This window comes from Nicotiana attenuata, unplaced genomic scaffold, assembly GCF_001879085.1.
Source record: "Nicotiana attenuata strain UT unplaced genomic scaffold, NIATTr2, whole genome shotgun sequence".
In the NCBI taxonomy this organism is placed as follows: Eukaryota; Viridiplantae; Streptophyta; class Magnoliopsida; order Solanales; family Solanaceae; genus Nicotiana; species Nicotiana attenuata.
In genome coordinates, this window is record NW_017674235.1 from 6162 (window position 1) to 33270 (window position 27109).

Below are 27109 nucleotides of genomic sequence, written 5' to 3' on the forward strand. Positions count from 1 at the left end.
TGTTCTTTTCCACAATGATTTTGCAGTGCCATATATGCTGGGCTTGGCACTTGTAAGGGACGTCGTCGTCTAGAAAGTCCGCTCTGAAATGGCTCATCTTGGCAATCCTGGGTACAACCTGCTTCCTGCCTGCTTGCCTCATAACTCGGATAGGGACATAGGGGTATATTCCTCTCAACCCAATCAGCACCAAGTGTGGAGCGTCTCTGGATCTGATGATGAATTCGTCTATTGGGAACCATTCAAACATCCATTGCACTTGTTCCTCGGTCAGATTGTCCAAGAACTCTACCCACTCTTTGGTGCTTTCTGGCTGAGCAAACCTGTCCGGAATGTAAGTCATCCTCTTGGGGTGATGGAAGGCAATATGGTCATTCCAAGCCCTTCGCAAAAATTCTTGGCGATACTGACCCCTTTGAAGATGTTCTAATAACCACAACTGCAGCAACAGGTTACAACCCTCGAAATGCTTGATCCCTCTTTGACAGCGCTCCAGAGCCCTGTCGATGTCGGCTATGATCATGGGGACTATAGTGTATGTTTGTCCATTGATCCCTTCCATCAAAGTCTTGGCGACCATGGCCAATCTAGTATGGATCCTTTCCCTTTTCATCGGGAATACTATCAGGCCCAAGAAGCACACAATGAATACAAACACTCTACGGTGGATGTGTCCCAGAGAAGTGATAGAAAGCTCGCCATGAAAGGTACGGTAGGACTTGCTATGGCCGTATCTCTCATACAGGTATTCGAAGGGTATGTAGGATTTCATTAGGCATTCCAAGTCAGCATTTTTCTTCAGCCCCATCATCTTTATGAACCCTTTACCAGTACGGTTCTCCGGCACCAACAACCCAGGGCTATCCCAAGTCAGTCCCGCAAGTCCCCCAATTTCTTCTAGGAGGGGAGTCATTTCTATGTCGCCGAAACGGAACACACCCCTTTCACTATCCCAGAACAAAGTGGTAGCCTCGATCAACCTATTGTTTGGCTGAATGTCTAGTAGAGAAGGTAAATTGCCCAAGTGCTTTCTTACGTGTTTCTTGTCACTTGAGGAAAGGTCCTCCCACCAATCTAGTAGCAATGGTGGAATGTTGCTGACTATGCCGAATCTGGGGACCTCATGCCTCATTTTCTAAAAAACAAAAGGTTAGGCCCTTCTCCCCCACCAAACTCGACTATTTATACATTCATGATTAGCATATCGGCATTTAGTTCTCCAAATTAATGCACAGAACGTGATTATGTCCGTTGGGATTATGGAAACCCCATTGGACTTAGATAAGGCTCGTCTTAAAGGATTATTATGTGGACAACATATTAATCCGACTAGGTTTGACCATGATGCATGCACAGTTATGATAAGAGTAAGGTTACTATGGGGGTCTAGACTGGTACCCTCAAGCGGACAACTTGAGGGGGAAAGGCACGGAACCGTCGATTGCACCGCGAATCGACTAGTTTTACCGCAAATAAGCCTTTCCGAATTTAAGGGTAACAAATTGGAAGAGCGCAACCACTCATCAAGCGTTGCTATAGGATTTGATACGCACGAGTGGAATATGATGTGGAGTATGATATATGCAACAATAAACAGCATGTTGTCAAGTATTTGCACGTAAAAATGATAAATACAGTATTTAAATAATTGAAAGGCCGTTACAGAAGAAGAAAATAAAGAGACAAGTCAGTTTCAGGAAAATAAAGAAATCATAAATGCTTAAAAAAGTAAACAGTTAAATTCAAAAAAGGGGAAAGGGTGCGTGGGATAGAGCATGCTTAAACTGATTCATAAAAAATAAGTTCGTTATGGTAAGAGCCTAGAATATCCCCAGCAGAGTCGTCATGCTGTCGCGCCCCCTTTTTTCCTCCTCACGGAGAAAGTCCGGGTTTCGACATTCATAGGGAGTCGACTCGTTTCCTTTTGGGAATTGGGTGTTTTGAAGAGTCGCCACCTAACGGATTATGGTTCTTTAGGGCACTTAAAGTAATTAACTCATGTAACTAGTTGCATTACCAGAGATTAGGGTAAGGGCACGAAATAACCTTGAGGGGAAGGTGTTAAGCACCCCTCGCGGTCCACAACGGTGGGTCCCGGCCGAACTTATATGAATCAGTCTTGTCGGACAAGTAAACAGTTTCAACACGTATTTGCAAATAAAGGTATGTTTTCACATTCTGAATACATGTACGATTCAGGTAATGGGAGCAAGAGAGAGATTTGAACAATTTGCACATGTATATGTAAAGAGAAGAAAGTTTATAAAATTTAAACACATATGGAATTGGGAAAGGGGAGTCCTAGGTTGATTAGCCTACAGGATCATACCCATGCAATGCCCGGTAATCACTCCTCAATGAGGGGCTACACGTGACATTAGCGCGCAATCATCATATCCTTTTAATACCCATTACCCACCCCTTAGTGATTATATGAGCGAGTTTAATTAACGACCTCTAAGCGTGCTGCTACCCGTCCTTTTCTTATGGTCCTGGAGGAATTTGGGAGCCCCTAAATCTGGACAGTTCTAGACAGCCTAAGGTTTATAAAAAGGCAAAAATCTAGGTGACAGGCAAATAACATATAGGACAAACAAATAAGGACATACACTTAGAAGGCTCACATTTTACCTCCGCATGTATATAGGCAGTCAAACAGCACGCCTAAAACACAGTTTTTTCAAAAGAAGTTCAGAAATCCTAAGAACATGATATCACAAAAAAACAGAACATGGAGCGTTTGTTTTCTAGGGAAGTAGCAGGATCCTAGCCAGTTTGCCTACTGGTTTTACAGCTTGTTAAACCTGGATAATTTCACATATAGACAGCGCTGGTTTCATGATTATTTAACGCCTTAAGGCTTGCCTAAGTGCGTATATGCAGTCACATTTCTGAAAAAAGACATTTTTTGAAGTCCTTTATCCTATAGGCATGCTTTCTATTAATTAATTAACACATCGTTGAGGACTATTAAAGAAACAAATAAGATAATTGATTAACTGATTCAGAACCTATAGGCATGATTTCTAATTAAACTGGTTTAGATCCTATAGGCATGATTTCTACGATTAAGGCTGATTTTAAATCCTATAGGCATGATTTCTATGCTTAAAGCTGATTTTTAATCCTATAGGCATGATGTCTAATTGTATATAAGATGAATCAAGCAGAATTTATTTGACCAAAGCGAAACCCCTATAGGCATGTTATCTAACAAACACATTTGAACAAAATGAACCCTATAGGCATGTTATCTACCCATCTTTACCCACAGTATACAACTACCCTCCCTTTTCACTAGTCACCCCAATATCTGTTTACAAATAATTATTACAAACCAATGATTGAATAAAAATTACATAAATAGAATAGAAATTAAGCTATAGGGAGCCTGAAGTAGGCCCAAAGCAAATCCTGGTGTACCAGGCCTTCACTAGTCTAAAATGCCCAAGATTTCATAGCCCAATTCATGTCCAGGTGTGTCAGAGTTCCCTAAGGATCTCAAGGATCCCGGGCAGTGCTCACACCCAGACTTTCTCAAATAAAGACTGATTGTGTGCAATGTGGAAGTGCCAACCCTGATATGCCAGAGTTCAGAGAGGTCTTATAGACCTCTAAGAAGTACACATACCAGAGGGGCAGAACTTAATAACCGAATAATAAATGGGAGTGCTTGACATAATTTGAAAGAGTTTTTGGTAAACAGTATAAAGAAGAGTCTTAGGAGTGAAGAGATTCTCTGAAACCAGTACTAGTTTGAGTGGTAAAACAGTTTGAGAAAAACATGAAGAACATTTTTGAAATCAGAGTGCAAGTCACAAAACAAACAGCTTCAAAAACACTTTTGGGCAAACAAACTCTACATATAGGGAGAAAAGGATTTGGGGACATATATAACACACCCTAATGTATAAGCAAACAGATGCACAAGCTTCTCAAGAAATTGTAAGTTAATTACAAAGGTTACAGCAAAGACATATTGAGAACACATAGATCTTGAACACACAATCAGAGTACTTTGTAGAGCTAGATGACTTAGTAGGATCTCATTAGTGAAGTAGAGTAAGAAAGATTTAAATGAACAAACTAGGAAAGCACTTCATGAAAACATTCATAGTTTGGAAATACTAATCATAGATAGAACAAGCAGAATTAAGACATGCTTGGTGAATCAGTAAACAAGAAATGTAGCTTGGACATGCTAATGAGCAAACGGTATGCATGCAATTATCACAAGGCGGGATTGGACATACTAAACAGTAAATAGATTCTTATGGATAAGTATACTAGTCAGAAGAAACTCCAATATGCTAAGTGAGACAGTAGTTAGGCAGTGATCTAGGCATGCTGATTACACATAGAGCGCATAATAATAAAATAATAAATAGGATTGGAAGTCACAACTAATGAATTGAAACAGCAAAGAAACACATAGTTTTGGAATTTGAATTGAATCAGGACAAACCAGTTAAAGAGAGGATACAGAGTATAGAGTAGAGATGGTGCAAATAGCCAGCCTTGGCTTACAGCCGGCTGGGTTAGTAAGGATTACAAGTAACAGAAGAGAATAGAGAGCTTTGAGAGTGTGAGAGTGTTGATGAAGTAATATTCGTCCTTTCAAAAGTCAGAATGGAGAGATTATATAGCACTTAGCAGAGTAAAACAAATAAGGCAAAGAATAATCAAGAGTTCCAATTAAGGTATGCAAGTAAAATTAAATAGTTAATTGGGGATAAACCCAATCAAATAATTCAACAGAATCCGGAAAGCATCCCTTAAATTAGGGAGAATCAATTAACAGCCAAGTTACAGGTTCAATAAGGTAAATAAATCAATCAAAGAGCCTCTAGGAGTAGGTTAAAGCAATTAAATCCCATAAATCGGGCTAATAAACCAATTAAGGCAAGTAGTACCAGTCATGAGTCACAAATAAGGAAAGAAATCAAAGAGAAGTACCAATCTCGGCAAAAAAATATAATTTGAACCCTAACTAGGCAAATAAAATCAGTCAATCCCTTTTAATTGACAGAACTAACGAATAACGGGCAAATATTGAAATAATCAGTGAAATAAGCATAAACCCTAGGGATTAAAACATAGGTATGAAAAATCAGTCGAACAAGTAAAGAGAATCATAGTCAAACACTTTAGAATTTTTGCAGAAAACTTAAAGGGATGAAACCCTAGTTTGAAAACACTTAAAGAAGAAAACTTGAAGGCATGTCAACATACAGAGATTCGAACAAACAGAAGTCATAGAAGTCAAAACCTGAAGCATTGTAGTGTTTAAAAATCGGTCAGTAGTAAAGGAGTAAAAGAACCCAGAAGAGTAGCCATGGAAGTTTAAAAATATTTCAGATACCTAGAGGTTCGACTAACAAACAACAAGAAAACAAACCCTAATATAACAAAAAATGTTCAGACATCGATTAACTAGTAAAGAAGTAAAGGAAATTTTAGGAAAAAATCAACGATGAACTCAGGATCGTTCCCGATCTACGGAGATCTGAACCGATTCGAGTCCAAACATTGGGTTTCTTGAAGAAAAGAGAAAGGGTAAGAGGATCTGGCCTTTGAATCAAGGATTTGAACCGTGAAACTTCGATAGAAATCACTCACAGACCATGGACAAACTCTTGAAGAGCCTTAAACAAGATCTGGACCAGATCTCTTCGAGGTCCTTCCACAAAATCCACACAATTGAACAACCAGGGAGATAGGAGACAAGTAGAGGCCTCGTACAGCCATGCGAAGCCATAGATCGAGTAGGAATCACAGGGATTAGGGTTAGTTTTGGGTGGCGGCGGCTAGGGTTAGGTTTAGGTCTCAGAGAGAATTGGAGAGGAAAGGGGTTTCAGGGCGGCTGTTTGGTGAAAAATGGCTTAGGGTTTCGGGGGTTAGGTTAGATAAAAAAGGAAGGTTTGTTTTGGACCGTTGATCTCTTGAGATCAACGGCCAAGATTGGTTCCGGGATGGGGCGGGTTATAAAATTGGGTCAGGGTTTTGGGTTAGGTTAATTGGGTTGGGGTTTTAATTGGGCTAGGGGTGTATTTGATTGGGCCAGGGGTCCGAATTTAATTATGGTTAAAGGTGCTATTTGTTAAATACCCGATTTAATTGATAAACAATTTTTAAAAATATCTAATAGGCTGTAAAAAATGATTTTCATGCCTGGAAATATTTTAAAATAATTACTTAATATTTAAAAAATGTAAAAGGCTATTTTTTGGTGAAATAATGTAATAATGCATGCATAGGCTATAATTGCAATGTAATTGCAATTGCATCCTAAAAATACAAATGTGGTTGTTTGTGCAACAATTGAAACTTAGTACAAATGCAGATGATAAAATTAAACCACAAAAATTATTATAAAACTATTTGTGATACAATTAGTGATCGTTTAAAATGCTGGGAGAAATTAGTTAAAATATTTAAAAATGTCAGAAATTGAATAAAAAATGCTAATTGATGCCAAAGCATAGTTTTGAAAACATTATAGGAAAAATTGGGTATCAACAGTGACTTGTGGGTTTACGGGTTTTGGGAATTTTTTCGTACGTTTCTGAAGTGATAATTGTATATGCCAAGTGGCATTGAGTTGCTTATTAATTATTGTTAATGTTGGTAGTTAATGTTCATGCTTTTGTTTCTTTTTTTGCAAAGTGTTAGGCTTACCTAGACGTAGAGACTAGGTACTGTCACGACAACTCACAGAGGGAGAAATTGGGTCGTGACAAGTTGGTATCAGAGCTCTAGGTTCATAGGAGTCGTGAGTCAAAAGCCTGTTTATTAGAGTCTCGTGGATCGGTACGGAGACGTCTGTACTTATCTTCGGGAGGCTATTGAACTGTTAGGAAAATTCCACTTCATTTGATTCCTTGTCGTGCGAGAATATTGAGTTCGAAATTCTAAACTCCTGTCTTCTATTCTCTCACAGATGGTGAGAACACGTGCTACCGGAGATGACCAGGCACCCGCACCCCCTACTAGAGCCACCAGAGGCCGAGGCTGGGGTAGAGGCCGAGGACGTCCATGTGGGGTAGCCAGAGCACCCGAGCGAGCTGCTACCGAGGAGTTACCAGTAGTTAAGTTACCAGTAGTTCCAGTTGGATCACAGGCACCTGTACGCCTACTACTACTACTCCAACTCTTCAGGAGACCCTTACATAGTTCATGAGCATGTACAGCACTCTAGCTCAGGCGGGGTTGATTCCCCTTGCTCCAGCCACATCTCAGGCCGGGGGAGGAGCACAGACTCTCGCCGCCCGCACCCCAGAGCAGCGGGTTCAGGTTGATCAGATTCCAGAGGTTATACCGATACCACATGTAGCCCTAGTTCAGCCCGAGGGTAGGGCAGCAGCTTCAGAGGAGGAGCAACGTAGGCACGACCCTCCTACATTCAGTGGTCTAGCATCAGACGATGCTCAAGGATTTATAGAGGAGTACCACAGTATCCTCCACACTATTGCATAGCAGAGTCGAGTGGGGTTTCTTTCACTTCCTTTCAGCTTCGAGGAGCAGCCTATCAGTGGTGGCATACTTATGAGTTGGATAGTCTAGCTGAGGCAACTTCTCTTACATGGACTAAGTTCTCGGACATGTTTCTGAGAGAGTATGTCCCTCAAAGCCTCAGGGACGCATGGCACGCGGAGTTTGAGCAGTTGCGCCAGGGTTCTATGACTGTTTCAGAGTATGCAGTCCGTTTCAGTGACTTGGCTAGACATGCACCGGCCTTAGTTTCTACAGTTCGAGAGAGGGTTCGCCGGTTTATTGAGGGACTCATTCCAGCATTAGGACTAGCATGGCCCGGGAGCTAGAGATGGATATCTCGTATCAGTAGGTGGTGAGTATTGCTAGGAGAGTGGAGAGCATGCTTGATCGGGATAGGGAGAAGAGAGAGGCCAAGAGGTCTCGAGAGTCGGGCCATTATTCTGGTGCCCGTGCCCCAGCTGCAGTTCGTCATGGTAGGAATTATGTGAGTCGCCCCGTTCATTCAGCTCTTCCAACCGCCAGTGATATTCCAGCTCCTCCTAGACCTCAAGAGCCTTATTATGCACCTCCAGTATCTAGTGTGCCTCCTGCACGGGGTGCTATCAGTGATCAGTCCAACAGACCTGGCCCGAGCCAGTCACAGTCGCCACGCCCTCCCAGAGCTTATTTTGAGTTTGGCGACACTTGCCATATGGTAAGGAATTGCCCCAGACTTAGGAGGGGTGCACCTCCACAGACTTCTCAGCCACAGTGTGTTCCACCAGGTCCTCAGGCTATGATTACAGCACCAGCTGCCACCCCACCTGCTTAGCTAGCCCGAGGTGGAGGTTGGGGTGGTAGGGGTCGCCCTAGAGGGGGAAGCCAGGCTAGATACTATGCCCTTCCTACTTGTATAGAGGTCGTTGCTTCCAATTCTATCACTACAGGTATTGTTACAGTCTGTCATAGAGATGCATCGGTTCTATTCGATCCAGGCTCCACTTATTCTTATGTGTCATCTTATTTTGCCCCGCATTTGGGCGTATCTAGGGATTCTTTGAGTTCCCCTGTTTATATGTCTACTCCTGTAGGAGATTCTTTTATTGTGGACCACGTGTATCGGTCGTGTTTGATTACTCTTAGTGGTTGTGAAACCAGAGCCAATTTATTATTGCTCAGCATGGTAGATTTTGATGTTATCTTGGGCATGGACTGGTTATCGCCCCATTATGCTATTCTTGATTGTCACGCCAAGACCTTGACGCTGGCTATGCTTGGTTTACCGTGATTAGAGTGGAGGGGTACCTTAGATTACACTCCCAGCAGAGTTATTTCATTTCGTAAAGCTCAACGAATGGTTGAGAAGGGGTGTGACGCGTATCTAGACTATGTGAGAGATGTCAGTGTTGATACCCTTACAGTTGATTTAGTCCCAGTAATGAGGGATTTCCCTGATGTGTTTCCAGCTGATCTTCCGGGCAAGCCGCCCGACAAAGATATCGATTCTGGCATTGATTTGTTGGTGGGCACTCAGCCCATCTCTATTCCTCCTTATCGTATGGCCCCTCCTAAGTTGAAGGAGTTGAATGAACAGTTGCAGGAATTGCTTCATAAGGGATTCATTCGTCCCAGTGTATCGCCTTGGGGTGCTCCTGTCTTGTTTGTGAAGAAAAAGGATGGTTTTATGCGCATGTGCATTGATTATCGCCAGTTGAACAAAGTTACAGCGAAGAATAGGTATCCTTTGCCTCGTATTGATGACCTATTTGATCAGTTACAGGGTGCCCGAGTGTTTCCCAAGATTGACTTGCATTCTGGTTATCATCAGTTGAAGATTCGCGAGCCAGATATCCCGAAGACTGCTTTCAGGACTCGGTATGGTCATTGCAAGTTCCTTGTCATGTCATTTGGGATGACCAACGCCCCCGCAGCATTTATGCATATGATGCACAGTGTATTTCGGCCTTATCTTGACTCGTTAGTCATTGTCTTTATTGATGACATTTTGGTGTACTCCCGGAGTTGGGAAGATCATGAGCAGCACCTTAGGACTGTGCTTGGGACTTTGAGAGAGAAGAAATTATATGCAAAGCTCTCAAAATGTGAGTTCTAGTTAGATTCTGTGGCATTTTTGGGTCATGTGGTATCGAGTGAAAGGATCAAGGTGGATCCGAAGAAAGTTGAAGCAGTGCAGAGTTGGCCCAGACCATCCTCAGTTACGGAGATCCGGAGCTTCCTAGGTTTTGGCGGGATATTACCGTCGATTTGTTGAGGGGTTCTCATCTATTGCAGCACCTATGACCAGGCTGACCTAGAAGGGTGCTCCGTTCAGATGGACAGAGGAGTGCGAGGAGAACTTTCAGAAGCTCAAGACAGCTTTGACTACAGCCCCAATATTGGTATTGCCTTCAGGTTTGGGGTCTTATACAGTTTATTGTTATGCGTTGCGAGTTGGCCTCGGCGCGGTGTTGATGCAGGACTGTAGGGTGATTGCCTACGCATCCAGATAGTTGAAGGTGCATGAAAAGAACTATCCTGTCCACGACCTTGAGTTAGCTGCTATTGTTCATGCCTTGAAGATTTGGAGGCACTATTTGTATGGTGTCCCTTGTGAGATCTACACTGATCACCGAAGTTTGCAGCATCAGTTCAACTAGAAGGATCTTAATTTGCATTAGAGGAGGTGGTTAGAGCTGCTTAAGGATTATGATATCACCATTTTGTAACACCGGGGAAGGCCGATGTGGTGGTCGATGCTTTGAGTTATCGGGCAGAAAGTTTGGGGAGTTTAGCTTATCTACCAGCAACAGAGAGGCCCATGGCGTTGGATGTTCAGGCCTTAGACAGCTAGTTTGAGATTGGATATTTCTGAGCCTAGTCGAGTATTGGCTTGTGTATTCTCTCGGTCTTCTCTTTATGATCGTATCAGGGAGCGTCAGTATGATGACCCCCATCTGCTTGTCCTTAGGGACACGGTCTAGCACGGTGATGCTAAGGAAGTCACTATTGGGGATGATGGTGCATTGAAGATGCAGGGCAGGCAATGTGTGCCTAACGTTGATGGTTTGCGTGAGTTGAATCTTCAAGAGGCTCACAGCTCGCGGTACTCCATTCATTCGGGTGTCGCGAAGATGTGCCAGGACTTGAGGCAGCATTACTGGTGGAGGAGGATGAAGAAGGACATGGTGGAGTATGTTGCTCGGTGTGTAAATTGCCAGCAGGTAAAGTAGGCGCATCAGCGGCCGAGTAGATTGCTTCAGAAGTTAGAGATTCCGGAGTGGAAATACGAATGGATTACTATGGATTTCGTTGTTGGACTCCCACAGACGCGGCGGAAGTTTGATGCAGTTTGGGTGATTGTCTAAAGACTGACTAAGTCAGCTTATTTCCTTCTTGTGATGACTACCTATTCTTCCGAGCAGCTGGCTCGAGTTTATATCCGGGAGATTGTCAGACTTCAGGGCGTGCCGGTATCTATCATCTCTAAACGGGGCACGCAGTTTACATCACGGTTATAGAGAGTCGTTCAGCATGAGTTGGGTACTCGGGTGGAGTTGAGCACATCACTTCACCCTCAGACGGATAGACAGTCCAAAAGCACTATTCAGATTCTTGAGGATATGCTTCGTGTGTGTGTGATGGAGTTTGGAGGTTCTTGGGATCAGTTCTTGCCACTTGCGGAGTTTGCTTACAACAACAGTTATCAGTCCAGCATTCAGATGGCACCGTATGAGGCTCTGTATGGTAGGCGGTATCGGTCCCCAGTAGGTTGGTTCAAGCCGGGCGAGGCAAGATTATTGGGTACGGACTTGGTTCAGGATGCCTTGGGCTTGTTAAGGTGATTCAGGATAGACTTCGCACAGCCCAGTCCAGACAGAAGAGTTATGCGGACCGAAAGGTTCGCGATGTGGCATTCATGGTCGGAGAGCGGGTCTTGCTCCGAGTTTCGCCTATGAAAGGCATTATGAGATTCGGAAAGAAGGGCAAGCTGAGCCCAAGGTTTATTGGTCCTTTTGAGGTGTTGCGGCGAGTTGGAGAGGTTGGTTATGAGCTTGCCTTACCTCCCAGCCTAGTAGGAGTTCATCCGGTATTTCATGTTTCAATTAAGGGTGTCTAACGGGTGGGCCGGGCCGGGCTGGGTAGGGAAATTTTGGAACCGTACGGGTTGGGAACCGGGCCGGTTACGGGTTAGGGGTTACCGGGCTTAACAGGTTCGGGTTTATCCGGGTAAGAAATGAAACGTTAAGGGTTACGGGTACAAGGGGCCGGGCCGGGTTAGTGTAGTTTTTAATTTATTTTTTTGTATTTTGTATAACTATTGTAAGTTATATTAATATAAAGTAAAAATATAAAGAATACAATGAAAATGGGAAAAAATTACACTTAAAAATTGCAAGTGCTACATTTATTTCAAAATTCAAACTTACAAATTGAAAGGTTTACATTTAACAACAAGTAAATTAACGAAAAAAGAGTAAATTCAAAGGTTTTTCATTGCCTTAGTAAGTTCGTCATAATCAATATGAACTGAGTGGCCTTCTTCTGGAGTGTTAAACTCGGATAGGTTACCATGTGTTAATATATCTCCAAGTTCCTTGTCTTCTGGGCTATCAACATCTTCACGTCCTTGATTTCTTCGTTCCGATCTAATCCATTCTCTGAAGCATACTAAAACTTCCAAAGTATTGCTTCCCAATGAGCGACGGGTGTCTCCAAGTTGTTGTCTTGCTTGGCTAAATGCACTCTCTGATGCAACAGTTGAAATTGGCACATTCATCACTTCCCGGGCCATAGCGGAAAGAACAAGAAATTGCTTTCCATTCTCATGCCACCATCCCAACGGTGAAAATTCCTTTGTGCGAGGCTCTTTTTGCTTTCAAGTAGAATTGAAGTTCATCAATGTTCCTGCTACTGGTTTGAGTGTCAGAAAATGTAGAAAAAATATTAAAACTATCAAGGCCTTCTTCATCATCCACAGTAGTAGAAGTGGTACAATGCATAGTGGGATTAACATTGCCTACATTAAGAGCAGCAACATCAATTATATTTGCATAATAATTATATAATTGTTGTAAAGAATCATTTAGCTTGTTCATACAAACATATATATCTGGGGTTTCAGTTGGTCCAATCTCCATATAAGTATATAAAGCATTGATTAATTGGTTACAATCAGACATCTTAATTGAAGGATTTAAAACGGCACCAATTAAGTAAATCGGAGGAATTGGAAAGAAATATTTTTTGAATTTTGCTTGCATTTGTTCAACAGCATCCTTATATTTTTCTTTCTTCTTAAATTCAAAGAGTAGAAAAGAAATTTCAGCTATATGTACTAAAGCCATAGTAACAGTAGGGTAATATGCTCCAGAAAACTCTACAGTAGCTGTATAAAATTTATGTAAAAATTTAGCAACATCATTAATGGCCTCCCAAGTAGTAGTTGTTAACATACGGTTTGGATCAGTACAATGCACATCAGCAACTTCAGTTATTGGGAATCTATATTTGTAGCAACATTTTAAAAATATATATGTATAATTCCATCTAGTCACAATTTCGTCTGGCATGAATCTGGGCTTAAGGTTATGCTTGTTACACTTATTCTTAAATTCCCTAATTTTAGATTGTCTATTATTTCCTTGAATAACACCAACTGCTCTTCTAACATGAGTAATATCAGTTGAAAATAAATCAAGGCCACTTTTAACAATTAAATTATAAACATGACATGCACACCTAACATGAAAAATTTCGTCAAGTGGTGGTTGCAAATGCAGTTTTAATATTGAAACTGCGGCATTATTGTTAGAAGCATTATCAAAAGACATACACAATACTTTTTGCTTGAGATTATAAAATTCAACAACTTCACAAATAGTAGTACTTATAAACACAGCAGTATGACTCTAATCTTTCATCATATTTAAAAGCGATAATACGTTTTTGCATACAATAATTATCATATATCCAATGACATGTAATTGTCAAATAATCATTTCCATTAACAGCATGGCCAATATCATAAGTTAGAGAAACTCTACAAGGAAGGTGGCTAAAGAAATAACGTATGTATGTTTGATATTGTCCATGAAGTCTAAAGATATCAGATCTACAAGTACTTCTAGGGATACCTTTAAATAAAGGATTATAAATCCTTTGAATATACATACTAAGATGTGATGTAGAAGCAAAAGAAAAAGGTAGACAACCCAAAGCAATCATTTTTGCTAACTCCTCACGATCCTTCATTTTATCATATTTCATAAGACCTCCAGTAGTAGGGTTTAGAGTTGCTTGATTTTCATCTCCATCAGAGCCCCATTCTATAGGATGCTCAATTCTCATATGTCTACTAAGTGTCCGAGTCCCCCCTAATTGTCCTCCAGTCTTATGTTTAAAAGTATCATTATAAAGTTTGCATTTAACTCTATCAGTACCTTCTATTTCGTCAAAAAATTTCCAAACCTTACTTCTTTTTCTCCGATTACTAGTCGGGGCCACAGGTGGTCTACTACTAGCACCACGACCACCACCCCTGCTACCAGCTCCAACACTACTAGGTGTAAGTGGTATCTCATCTTCCATTTCTAATTCATTATCTTCTATACCGAAATCTTCCTATAATTGTTCATAATCTATATTATTATCAGGTAATATTTCAGGAAGATGTGTAGAGTCATTTGAATTACTACCAGATGCTGAGTACTACCTCCTTTTTTATTTCCCTGATTAGTAACCTTATTACAAACTCTTTTTGCAGCATTAAACATATTGTAAAAATTTAACTACTGGCAAAAATTAAATATGCAAATAAAATAGTAAATAAGAGAAAGAGTTGGAGGAAGTGCACCGAATTCGGCAATAAATTGAACAATTTTGATGATTTCGCAACTCCAATGTTACCACGAAGAAACGTCAATTGTTCAAACTTCAAACTTCAAATATAAAATAATACGATAAATAAAATTTCAAAAAAAATGAGAGCCAAATACTTAATTGCACTTTAGGTGAAGAATGAGAGAATGATAATTGAGAATATGAGTTTGAGAAATGAGAGATGAGTGAAGAAATGAAGAAGAGGGGGGGTGTATTTATACTTTTTCAAAGGCTAATTAGGTAATTATAAAAGGTGTTAATTTTTTTTAAAAAAGGCCCAAAAATGGGCTATTTGTGCAAATCTGCCGTTGGGCAACGGCCACAAGGGCCAGAAGACCGTTGCCAACGGTCAGAAAAAGTCAGACCCCATTTAAAAAAAATATGAAAGTAGCCGTTATACCGGTCTGGGCCGATCCGGTCCAGACCGGTTAACCGGTTTTACAGTTTATCCCATTGACCGGGTTTGACCGAGCCGGTTAACCGGTTTCCCCAAGGTAAACGGACCAACCCATTAACCCAGCCCATCCGGCCCCCTTTGTACCGGTCTGGGCCGGTTCCGATTTCAACCGGTCTGGGCAGGTCCGAAAACGAGTTGACCCGGCTCATTAGACACCCTTAGTTTCAATGCTCCGGAAGTATCACGGTGATCCATCTCATGTGTTGGATTTCAGCTCAGTCCAGTTGGACAAGGATCTATCTTATGTTGAGGAGTCGGTAGCTATTTTGGACAGGCGGGTTCGAAAGCTGAGGTCAAAGAACATTGCATCAGTAAAGGTTCAGTGGCGGAGTCAGCCGGTCGAGGAGGCGACTTAGGAGACCGAGCAGGATATGCGCAGCCGTTACCCTCATCTTTTCACCACTTCAGGTATGTCTCTATGCTCATTCGAGGACGAACGATTATTTTAAGAGGGGGAGGATGTAACGACCCGGCCGGTCGTTTTGAGAGTTAGAGCCTTGATCCCCTATTAACTGCTATCCCCGTATCTATTCCTGCTATTGTGACTTGCCGGGAGGTTTCATTTTGGTTTTTTGAAGTGTTTGGGACGCTTAGTCCCTAAATGGAGGTTTGAGTCATAAGATTTGGACCGTAATCGGAATTGTGTGAAGACGACTCCAGAATAGAATTTCGTCAATTCCGTTAGCTCCGTTGGGTGATTTTGGGCTTAGGGGCGTGTCCGGATTGTGTTTTGGAGGTTCGTAGCTCATTTAGGCTTGAAATGGCGAAAGTCGAATTTTTGGATTTTTGGTCCGGTAGTGGAATTTTTGAAATCGAGGTCGGATTACGATTCTAGAAGTTGGAGTAGGTCCGTAGTGTGGATTATGACTTGTGTGCAAAATTTGAGGTCAATCGGGCGTGGTTCGGTTGGTTTCGGCATCGTTGTCGAATTTGGAAGTTTCAAGTTCATTAAGTTTGGATTGCAGGGTGATTTGTGTTTTTAGCGTTGTTTGATGTGGTTTGGGGGTTCGACTAAGTTCATATGGTGTTTTAGGACTTGTTGGTATGTTTGGTTGATGTCTCGGGGGCCTCGGGTTGATTTCGGGTGGTTAACGGACATTTAGACTTAAGAAGAAGATTGCAGAAATTGCTGAAGTCTTCAGCTCTAGTTTGCATATAGATATAGATATATATAGATTCCTTGAGTATGATAAGATTGTCTCATATGCATTCAGATACTTGCATATTTTATTTCAGAAGTTTTGGATTGAAGAAAAGGAGAGAGGAGAAGAACACGAGCAAGAAAGAAACGGCAGGAGCTTCTTTTGGTTTGCATTGATGGGGAAGAAGATATAATACTTATTTATTAATGAGTCCAGGTCCTTTAAGCGATACAAAAGATGTTTCACAATTGTACATGGAAATAAAAAAAATAAAATGCTTCTGCCGGGAGTCGAACCCGGGTCTATTGCTTGGAAGGCAATTATCCTAACCGTTGGACTACAAACGCTTGTTGTTGAACTATAATATTTGTTGTGTATATATTCAGCAATAATCAGCTCAGAAGTCACACTACGGGGCAGCCGTTGCACAAAGCATCCCGTATTCACGGAGGATCTGGAAAAGGGTCATACCCTAAGGAGTAAGGGGTATAATGTAGTCAGCCTACCCTAATGCAAGCGACAATGATTCAGAAGTGACATCTTAATCATAATCAATGAAAATTTACCTCTTGTGTTCTTCCTTTCCACTTTGCATCTTTCAGTTATATATTATACTAAATTTAAGATTTGTTCATAATCTATGATAACAAATATTTGGTGTTTATCTTGTAGAGATAGTATATACTCATTCAATAAGAACTTAGTATATACTCATTCAATAAGAACTTAGTCCCTTTCAAATTCAACCAATCTATTATGGAAACTACGTGATTGTGTTCTTGAGAAGTTGGGCTTTGTTTAGAGATCCTTGTGTATAAGTACCATAACAAATTATTAATAGGAAGAGTTGTTTGACTACTATACTCTTATTTACTCTTTACATTTAGGTTTTCAACGTTATGTAATCAATTTATTTATTTTTTAATTTCAAGAACAATTAATACTAAGGACAAAATGAAAAAAATAATTAATTACATCTTAATTTCCTAAAATAATAATATTTTTGACCAATTATTTTTAGTAACCATGACAACTAAAATGGACTGAAGGGAGTGATAAAATCATAGAGAAAGCTCATAATAACTCCTAAGGGTCGTTCAATTTGCAAATAAGTTATATCTCGATTATAATACCAAAATTAAATAATGACGATATTTAATGAATATACTATAATCAGTAGATGTGTGTTCATTGAATTAAAAATGGGGTATGTGCAATGTAAAACCTGTGTTTGATTTTACAATAAAAACATTTGAACAAACTTTAACTTTCAATTTTAACATTGGCCTTCTTAAAGGACTTTGAGAGGAGTTTTGGAGTGCAATTTTTGTCTTTTGGTTGTTTTATCCCAAGATTCGCTAACCCCTATATATTGAATGTGTTATAAAGCAATATTACAATTATGGTATAACTAATTTTGAAATTATTTATACCGAAAATAAAAAATCAACCTAAAGACTCAATAGTCTCGCATTTTATCCCGCAAATATTATCCATTAAACTTCTAATCAAACGACCCATAAGAGCAGTGAACACTCCCTCCCTCCTCACGTTTGTCAATAGGAATAAATTAACCCACAAATACACGAAATCAATGAATATATGACATTGTATATACATATACTTCTACCACTTAAATGTGGTAAAGTAATATACGTTTTTACCTCAATATATCATTTAACCATGTTTAGCTAAAATAATTTCGTGTGGAGTAAATAAATTTTTCACCAATATGATTGCGAAATTGTTTGGACACAGAGAAAACCAAACTTCAATTATTTGTTTATTGAAAGAAGCATCGCAGGAAAATTACGTAGAATATGCCAAAATGTCTGCTTAGGTTGACCTTAATTGTAGTATTTTGCTTCAAAAATCAATTACTAATAAATAGAAAATGTTATTTGATGGTAGGCTATAATTACGTATTTTAGTCGCTTATCGCACTCTAATTTACTGCACTTTAATTGAGTTTGAGCTTTAATCGCTAGTGTTTTGCACTAATTATGTGTTTTATGCCTTGTAGGAGTGATTCCGAGCTATGTAGATGTTACCGAGTGAAATCGAGCTATTTGGACCTTTGAAGTCTGAGTAAAAGCCCAAGAGATTAAGCTGCGATCGCGTTTGGTGGTCGAGAACCACGTTTGAAATTTAAAAATCAAGCAAAAAGCCAAGTTCGGAGAAAAACCCATGCAGCACGTGAGGCGGCGCGTGGCGCGCCATGACTGCCTTATTTTGTTTGTTGCGTTCAAAGTGCACACCCTCTGAAGATCTCCACTACCGCCCCGCCACGCAGCACGCCTGTACAATTTTTATAGAGTGGATGTCCTATTTCGGCTACGAGAAGGTGGTTTCTTTTGGGTCCGACCCTATTTGGTATAAATACATGTAGAGAACGTTATGGAGAGGAACTTTTGACCAAGGGAGAGCACATTTTGGTTCTTTCATGACTATTGTTATTCGGATATTGATTTTGCTTTCTTGATTTATCATATTGGTTTATTTATTCAATCTTGCGCTTAATTATTTAATTGCTTGGTCACCAATTGAATATTATATACGAATCTAGAATTAAACTTCGAAAGTGGGAATTCTAGATTGCACACAGGATTGAATAGAGCAAGTTCTTAAACCTGGACATCGGGGAACGGATTCGCAGTTAGGATAGACATATACTTAATTGTCTTGCTTGGCTGATGTACATGAATTATAAATGCGTTCTTGTTAGTTCTAATTCCATAAACATATAGGCATTAGGTTAGCTTGAATAGGCGAGTAAGAACTCGACAAATTCTTATGAGCAATATTAACCCTGTCAACCAATGAACTAGATGAATTAGTTAGTCAATTCGGTTCGACACTCTATCTTTTCACTTTATTACTTGACGACAACATATACTTGCATGTGCATTTGACCGCAACATTATTCTCTAAGTTAAAAATTGTGCGGACATATACACCCTTTCCACTTTTGACTAGTAAAAATAGTATACTGCAACTAAGACAACTAGAGAGTACGAGTTATCCGCATGCGGCGCTAAAAACACAAGTAAGCACATTCTGCCTGAGTTTTAAAACATTCCTATGCCTTCAAGCCATGGATGATGGGTGAGATTTGGCCTCTGCCGCGAAATAACTATCAAGCGTGACCTGAAAATACCAACAAACTTGAACAAAACCACTTTGAGAAATCAAACTAGAGCCGTGGCCTCAGAGAAAATTACAAGAGCACTCATTCAAAGGTGTTAACAAATAATCATCTTACCTCTACAAAGCTTATACGACAGGGATTGTCCTTGTAAAGGGACAAGAATTATCACAAAGCAAATCATTGTCCTTTCTATCTAACCAAAAAATATAGGATCAAAGGGAAAAAAAAAGAGTTAAAATATTGTCTGCGCAAAAATGATACATGCACCCTCTGTCATTGGCTTCACCATCTTTTCACAGCATCTCAATGAGGTTTCAGTATCACATGCCTGATTTACATGCTTCATTTCATAGTAGTAGCGCCACCATAGCAGGAAAAAAACTACAAACTGGTAAGAGGCTCGTAGCATATAAAGCAGTTAGCAGGGCCTTCTGCACAAAAATCAAGAGGTTTGTGCATTTGCATCATAAGAAGTAATCAGGTGTTCTTCGGGTTACATCTGGTTCCCCTCTCCTTGGAGCTGGTTCAAACTGCAAAAGAAATATTTTTCAGACCTCACGAACAGTTGCAATTCTCATAGAGCGCACCTAATACAGTAAACTAATTAGCAAACCTACTCGTTTGAGCTTGACAAAAGAAAATTGTACTAGAATGAGGGGAGACCAACTAAAAAAGATAAGGAAAAGCAAAAGGCAGAGACCTGAATGAATGTGCGCTCCCTGGAATCATCAACTTCCAAGATGGATGCCATATTGCCACAACGGTAACAATAATTAGGTGCACTAAAGATGGTAACCACCTTTTGATCCTGCAACGACAGCATCGCTTGTCAATCTTCCGTTCTCTTGAATCAAAACAAACTTTCACATAAAGAAAAAGGATTTAAAGGAGAAATTACATGGGCCCAATTGAATCCCTCCATAACCAGCTGGTGTGCTCTAGCAATTAGCTTCAAGTTGTTGGTGTGGTTAAACTGCTCAGAGATATCCTGTTGTAATTCATTGACAAGATAGCAAAAGCTTCATTTGCTGACAAGAACAAATAAGAAATACCCGTATGAATCAGAGAGAATGGAAGTGTAAGTGATATGCAAATTACTTGGCCAAATGTATATCCAGCACCCCTAGGTGAGATACCCCAACCACAACGATCATCAGGATCAGACCATAAAAGATCACACATAGCACCCTCATGTGGAACTTCTTGTACACGGTCAAAATTGCGAATATTATCAAGAGTTTCAATAGATGGAGACAAACCACCGTGTAGGCAAAAAATCTCTGACTCAACCTACAAAAGAACCCATTAAGAGTAGAATTGCATACCAAAGACAACAATCTAAAATTCTAACTAATAAGAAAATGTGTTTAAGGCATATTTTCCAGTTTCTGAAATTATACAGCAAGGTAACAGCCCGTAACAGTCCAACTAATGATATTGTCCATGTTAGACCTAGATCCACACAGCTTTGAAAAACATCACCAAGGTCTGAGGTTTGCTCCCTAAATACCCAACATCATTTTTGTGTTCCGCCGATGCGGGATTTGCCTAGAGTATCACGTACCCAGGAACTCTGCGTCCTTGTTAAGGTTTGCCCCGTCATCGCTCAAGGTTGCACATAGTCTCACTCTGATATCATATGTAGCAACTCAACCCACAGTGATGATGTCCATTTGGAACTTAGGTCAACACCGCATTAAAACGAGCCGCTAGGGTCTAAGACTTGCTTCCTTATATACAAAATATTTCTCATGTATTTTTGTCGATATAGGATTGCCTAGGGTGTTAAACATCTATCCAAATTCTCGAGCTAAAAACCACTGAACATAATAGCAACAATTATGGTGTTTCTTTTACATATTAGTGGCTATGGTTTTTTTTCCCGATAGTGGCCAGGCTAGCAATTTACAGTTTTATGTCAAAGTACTACGTCAAATACAACTGTTACCTCCCTCTCCCCTTTAACTCCAACACCAGATAGGTAGGAACATAAATCTCTAGTAATATGGAAAGCCATTTGATCTCAATCAAAATAGGCAAAGAAAGCCTGTGTTGATTGATCAGTAAGAACCCACATTATTTAAATTCTATCCCTGCCTCTCATCTAACTCGGCTTTCCCCGCTCCTTTGAGAACACTACGGACAAACCAGATTTCAGTGTGCACTTTTCGAATAGATTGTGTTAAAGACAGTCTGATCTTATTTAACATGAATTTCTGCGTTCACCAACCGTACTCCCAACAAGATTAATCATAACAAACAAAATATCCAAGTTGTAGCTTTGGAAAAAGGTTATTCTGATACACATTTGATTCTAAATCTAATGAAATCATGTTTGAACAAAAGCAACTTGATAGAGCTTCTAAGTGAGCATGAGTGATTAGTTTGCAAACTCTTTAAACCACTTTTTCAGGATAATTGAAAACACTTCAAGCCACATCGAGTTCCAACTTTGATTTTGGGTTTTGCAAATGTGTTCCCACATAGGGCTTTCATACATTGAACACAAGTCCATTTAAGGCAATATATTGAGTATTTGAATATATAACCCTAGCATAAAGAACTCTGCTAATTCATAATCTCAATATGTTTTGGGTCCATTTTCAAAAATAAAAAAATAAATGGATTAAGCAAGAGGATTAACGTATCACATTATCCAAAGAAAAATACTTGGATAACCTCAGCAATATACATAATAATTTAAAAAAAAAAACACAGAACCATGTGTTACGGATCAAAATCAACCCCAAAAAACAAAGCTAATTGCATAATATGTAATAGGTAATCCGTTGACAGACGTTAAAAGGAGGATATTATACTAACCAAAGCAGTCAGAGGAAAGTAGTCAAACAGATCTGTGAAAGTCTTCCACACATTGGCATTACCATACCTGTAAAATAAAAATGCAGAAAATCACTAAACATTTATTGCTATAAAACTTAACAATAAGACGAGTTCGAAGAGCATCCAAAAGACACAAAATATTACAGAACAAGGGAATTGAAGATGAGCTACTAATGGAAGAAAATGCGTTCTAACCTTTTCCTTTTGGAATAAACAAAAAGCATTCTAAGTTGCAAGTTTCAACAGTTACTCTGTTTTTTGCTTAATAAAGAATAACGTTTCAGACTTGAGAGCGAGCTGTATTCTTAAACTGATATACTTCATGAACATCAACATATGCTACATGCACATTTCGACACTTATTTTAAAGTACATACGCCAATAACCCCAGTATAAAAATATTTTCGTTTCTCAACATCTGCACGAACCAACTGGATCATCTTAATTGGGACAGAGGGAGTATTGTTTTGAGTTCCACACTCAATCCATCATTATCATATAGCATTTGACACATAGCGTTTTACTTTATGAACTCATATCGACTCTGTACATTCACAAGATAAGTTATACCATACATCATATGCATGGGCCATGGAGGGAATTGGGAAGTATCCCACTAAAGCAACTACAATTTCATAGAAGTTAAAATGATGAATCACATATGTCGACTATATATCTTGAAAAACAACTACCATAAAATCCTTATTTAGAAAAAACTACTACTATGATAATGTTTAGGCTGTGGAACCTAGATATAGACATGTCAAGAGAATTCACATATAAACAGCACGCCCTTAACTGTGAAAATACCAAGACAAGGAATTTTTTTAATCCAAATATCCAAACCCACCACTCCCTGCTACCTCAAGGCCAAAGAAGAGGAGATCATACAATATAACATACAAGAGGTAAAATTAAGAGGACTTACTTCCGTAGGCATTCATCATAAAACCCATAAACCTGAGTAATCTGCAAGAGACGGAGCAACAATCAGTGCTCGCCACCAGATCTATTCAAGATTAAAATCATAATTGAACAAATGAATAAATTCTTTTAACTCACTGCATAAAGGGATCCATTTGATGAGGTTTATGTAAAATGTAGAGACAGGGAGATCTTTAAGTCAAGAATGAAGTATACCTGGCGACTCTCATGATTACCCCTTAGGATTGTAATTCGCTGGGGATAGCGCACTTTGAGAGCCACCAAAAGCTGGAAAAAGTGAAAAACAGATGAGCTTATAGTCAATGAGACCATCACTAGCAACATCTACATAACACTAAGCCCATCTCAGTAGTGAAGAGGTGTTCCAGTACGATAGTGAAAAACTATTTATTATGTCTGTAACGATGTAAAACTTATGCGTTCCTGCATTCCAACATGCCAATTTCTAAAACTAACAGTGTACCCATAATATCAAACAAGCCAAACCAGCCCATTCATAAGTGAACTATTATAGTTATACAGTAATAAAAAGCTTTCCACACCTCAGGTAGCGGAGAACAGAAGATATTTCTCCAAATCCAAGAGATCACATGCAAAAAAGTACTGTCCCGAAAAAGTATAACGCGAGATACAAGAAGAGAGGCATATGGGAGATGGAGAAGTTTACAAGCATTGCATGACTTTATGATAAACAACTGATGTATTATTACTGCATCTACTTGTTTTAAGAAATAAAGGAGTTAGAAGCTTACCGTTACTGTTTCAACAGAATAGTATCCACGATCCACATAATCTCCCATGAATAAATAATTAGTGTCAGGACACTGCCAATAAAACCAAATTAGGATGTGCAAGAAAAACAAATCTAGTGCAATCACTTTCTTGGAAACATTAAAACTACATATTTGCATGTCATAATACAGCCACATTAACACTCTTAGAAACAAGCATTATGTAGCTCATATCCTGAACAGTAAAGAAGTCCTCGGAACTCGATAATCAAGTGACTGAACATATCCTACATCATTTCCGAAGATCTTTCTTTTCTTTTTTCTTTCCATTGCATATTGATTTTGGTTTGCTCCATGGCAATGAAAAGAAGCCACGTTTTACCTCTCTTGAGTTAGTGAAATGGATTATATTGTACTGTGTTCACTTTCAGATTATTAACACAGTTTCATGACCAGCAACAAAACTATGTCTCAACACTTGGATAACAGTATATGCAACATTGCATCTCACTTCTAAAAACATATTAAGAAAATTCTCCTTCTTTCTGAAGAAAAGAGAAATTCTTCCCCAACCAAACGACTAACCAAATGACTAATATACTCGAAAATGTTCATTGACACCACGAATTGCTGCGACAAATAAAAGACAATTAAGAATTTTTTCTTGCTCTAGCATGCCCCTAGTCTCATCTTCCGGCAAAGAACAAATCCGTAAAGGAGAAAGCAAAGAACAAGAAAATGTGATACCTTTCCACCAATTCGAAAAAGCTCAGCAAGATCATGGAACTGACCATGAATATCACCACATATAGTCACAGGGCTTTTCACAGGCTGCAATAAGGAAAATCCAATAATCAATCTATCCACGGAGTTGGGAATATTTTGGATACTAATTACATGTAAAATGTTAAAAATGAATAGTTTTGAAAAAGCTCTCAAATTCATTAAAATTATATTCCAATTCTTAATCACATTCTGTCATAAAAGAAAAAATTACCTCACTCTGCATCTTTAAGATGATAAAAATACAAGGAGAGTCAAAATCCAGCCTATCCTACACTGAATAGTTTGGACCTTACACTACTTTCTCATAATAGATGTTCCAAATTTAGTCCTCCTGGATATGGCCTAGTGGTTGAGGCAAGAGAGCAACAATCTAAAGATCCCAGGTTTGAATCCCACCTACAACACTTACTGCGAGCATATTTGCTCTAGCTTAGTGAGCAGGAGTACCTGGCAACCTGTACTTGTGGGTTAGACAGGTTGCCAGATAAATCGTTAAGTTGCACGCACGCCGGCCTGGACATCATTGATTAAAAAAGTGATGTCTACATTGACTACCAAAAGATTAATACTAAAGCACTGGTTCCAGAAGCATCTTAGTTTCATCTCGACCAAGACTTGTCGAGTTGATTTTTCTTCTCCTATGACTCTTTTATGTGGAAACAAAGAGCTATTAGATTGAGATTGGTAGAATATTATAAGGATTTGAATTGTGAAGTAAGGAAATTAGTGGGAAAGATTATACTAATATTTGTCTGGTTTGGAGGGGAAAAACTTGTACTTAGTGAAAAGAAAAGGCAAGAGAACATAACCAATCATCAAGGTATCATACCTGCACGTTGCTCTCTTCCATTAGAATCTCCTTCGCTTTCTCACATAGTCCTCTTACCTATACAGCAACATGAGCTCCTTTATCGCTAATACAGGAGGACTAAAACATACGCACCATCAAAAAAGGGCAACATGCAGCAAGCCATTAATTAAGAGTGTAATACAAGCTCAGATATACAAGCTCAAACAAAACAACTCCACTAGAAGACCCAAAGTATCCTAAATATAGACCTCTACTCTCCTTTTTATAAGCTTCATGGGCACCCATTTCCTGTATACAAGCTTATGTAATAATGTATGCCATAATCTTACTGAAAACTCATCTACAACTCTGCAATAAGCCAATACCAATCTTTTCATGGTTTTCAATTAGAGATATTGTATTATTTTAGGGCATTTGCAGATTCAATTACAAGCCCATGAAGGAACTTATCAAAAAATGACAAGCTCATAAACAAATTCAAGTTCATTTTCTTTTAATGCGGAACTCAGGAGTCATCTGGTACTTAAACCCCCAGGATTGGAGATGGAGATCCTTTCCACTAGCATATCCCTCACTTGTCAAAACAAGATCAAGTTTTTCACTTAAAAAGGTTATGACCTCACTAATTCTTTCGTTGGATCTTGGAATTCTGAAGAAAAGGAAAGTAAAAACAATTTTAAAATAAAAATGAGGGTAAGTACACTGCACGTTTGACTCACTACAATTCAGTGGCGGGGCTAAAGGAAGCATGGGGGGAAACTGTACTGCACAAATAGGGTAAAAGCAAACTATTTTTGCTATGGTGTTAAAAACAATTGTATACCCTTGACATAAGAAATTATTCTAGTGTAGTGTTAAAGGGTGTTCAAAGATTGCCTTAGATCACAAGTTCAAATCCTAGTGTGACACTCTAGTATTTTCTTGAATCCCTTTATATGAATTTCTAGGAAAATGATACTAAAGAAGACTAGAACGAACATTTCCATGTTTTCCCTACATCCAAACTGAAAAGAAACTGAAAATTTTCGAAATCTCGAAATCCAGCAACACATATATGAAGAACACACGGATCTGATTCTCAAACCCATAAATCTTAGACCAGAATATCAAGAAAAAGCCACGAAATTAAAGAGAGAATAAAAAAGAGCAGCAAACCCAGATCCGAAAAAAGAAAAGAAAAGGGAAATTGAACCTCCTGTTCAGACAAGGGTTTGCACTGCATAAGCTGAGCAATTTGTTCGTCAAGATTTCCATGAGATGCGCTCGATGGCACCGGATCCATAGCTGATTGATCTTCTTTTCTACTGCTTCTGGAGGGAAATTTGTGCAGAAACCCTAGCGGAAAAGGGGGATAAAATCAAACGGTGTTTGATTTGATTTGATTTTCTCTCAGCTAGAAAGGAGAGAGAGAGAGAGAGAGAGAGGAGTGAGCGAGTGGTGGTGGTGAAACCAAAGAGGAAAGGGCGAAATAGGGAACCTCTCTTTGCTTTTTGTCCTGTTTTCGAACTTCTTCTTCTTGTTTTCTTTTTCCTTTTTTTCTTTTTCTTTTTCCATTTTGTGACTATTTTTTTTATAACGTAATTCTATTTGGGATCAACCGACCTGCCTAATTAATCTACATTAGCATTCATAAAGTTTAAGAAAAAAGTGCTTTCCATCAAATATCGATTAATTTTATTAATTGAATCTAAAATTTCTAATTATGAGTGAAAAGAATGTATTTATTTAATTCATTTTTATGATTATTTCATTGAAGGTTTTTCTATATACAAAATTAGGACATTATTAATCTGCTTTAACTAGAGTTTTATTATAAATAATATATAAATTCTGTCAAAACATATCATTTATATATAACTTTTTGTTGTATAGAATTCGGTCAAAATGTACAAC

General features: G+C 39.1%; 1 protein-coding gene and 1 non-coding gene across 2 annotated transcripts; both read right to left on the reverse strand.

Moving 5' to 3' along the window:
* Window positions 1–16226: 16226 nt before the first annotated feature.
* Window positions 16227–16298, reverse strand: TRNAG-UCC. Its single transcript has one exon. It is a non-coding gene; the product is annotated as a tRNA-Gly (tRNA).
* Window positions 16299–19116: 2818 nt separating this feature from the next.
* On the reverse strand, window positions 19117–26689 carry LOC109218259 (serine/threonine-protein phosphatase PP2A catalytic subunit). The gene is made up of 11 exons (XM_019382612.1): window positions 26409–26689; window positions 25235–25291; window positions 24367–24450; window positions 23641–23712; window positions 23084–23155; window positions 22872–22912; window positions 21923–21989; window positions 20198–20389; window positions 19998–20087; window positions 19800–19907; window positions 19117–19629 (listed from the first exon to the last, which is right to left on the reverse strand). The coding sequence occupies exons 1-11, from the start codon at window positions 26496–26498 to the stop codon at window positions 19564–19566; spliced, it is 939 nt and encodes a 312-aa protein (XP_019238157.1). The 5' UTR covers window positions 26499–26689; the 3' UTR covers window positions 19117–19563.
* Window positions 26690–27109: the final 420 nt, after the last annotated feature.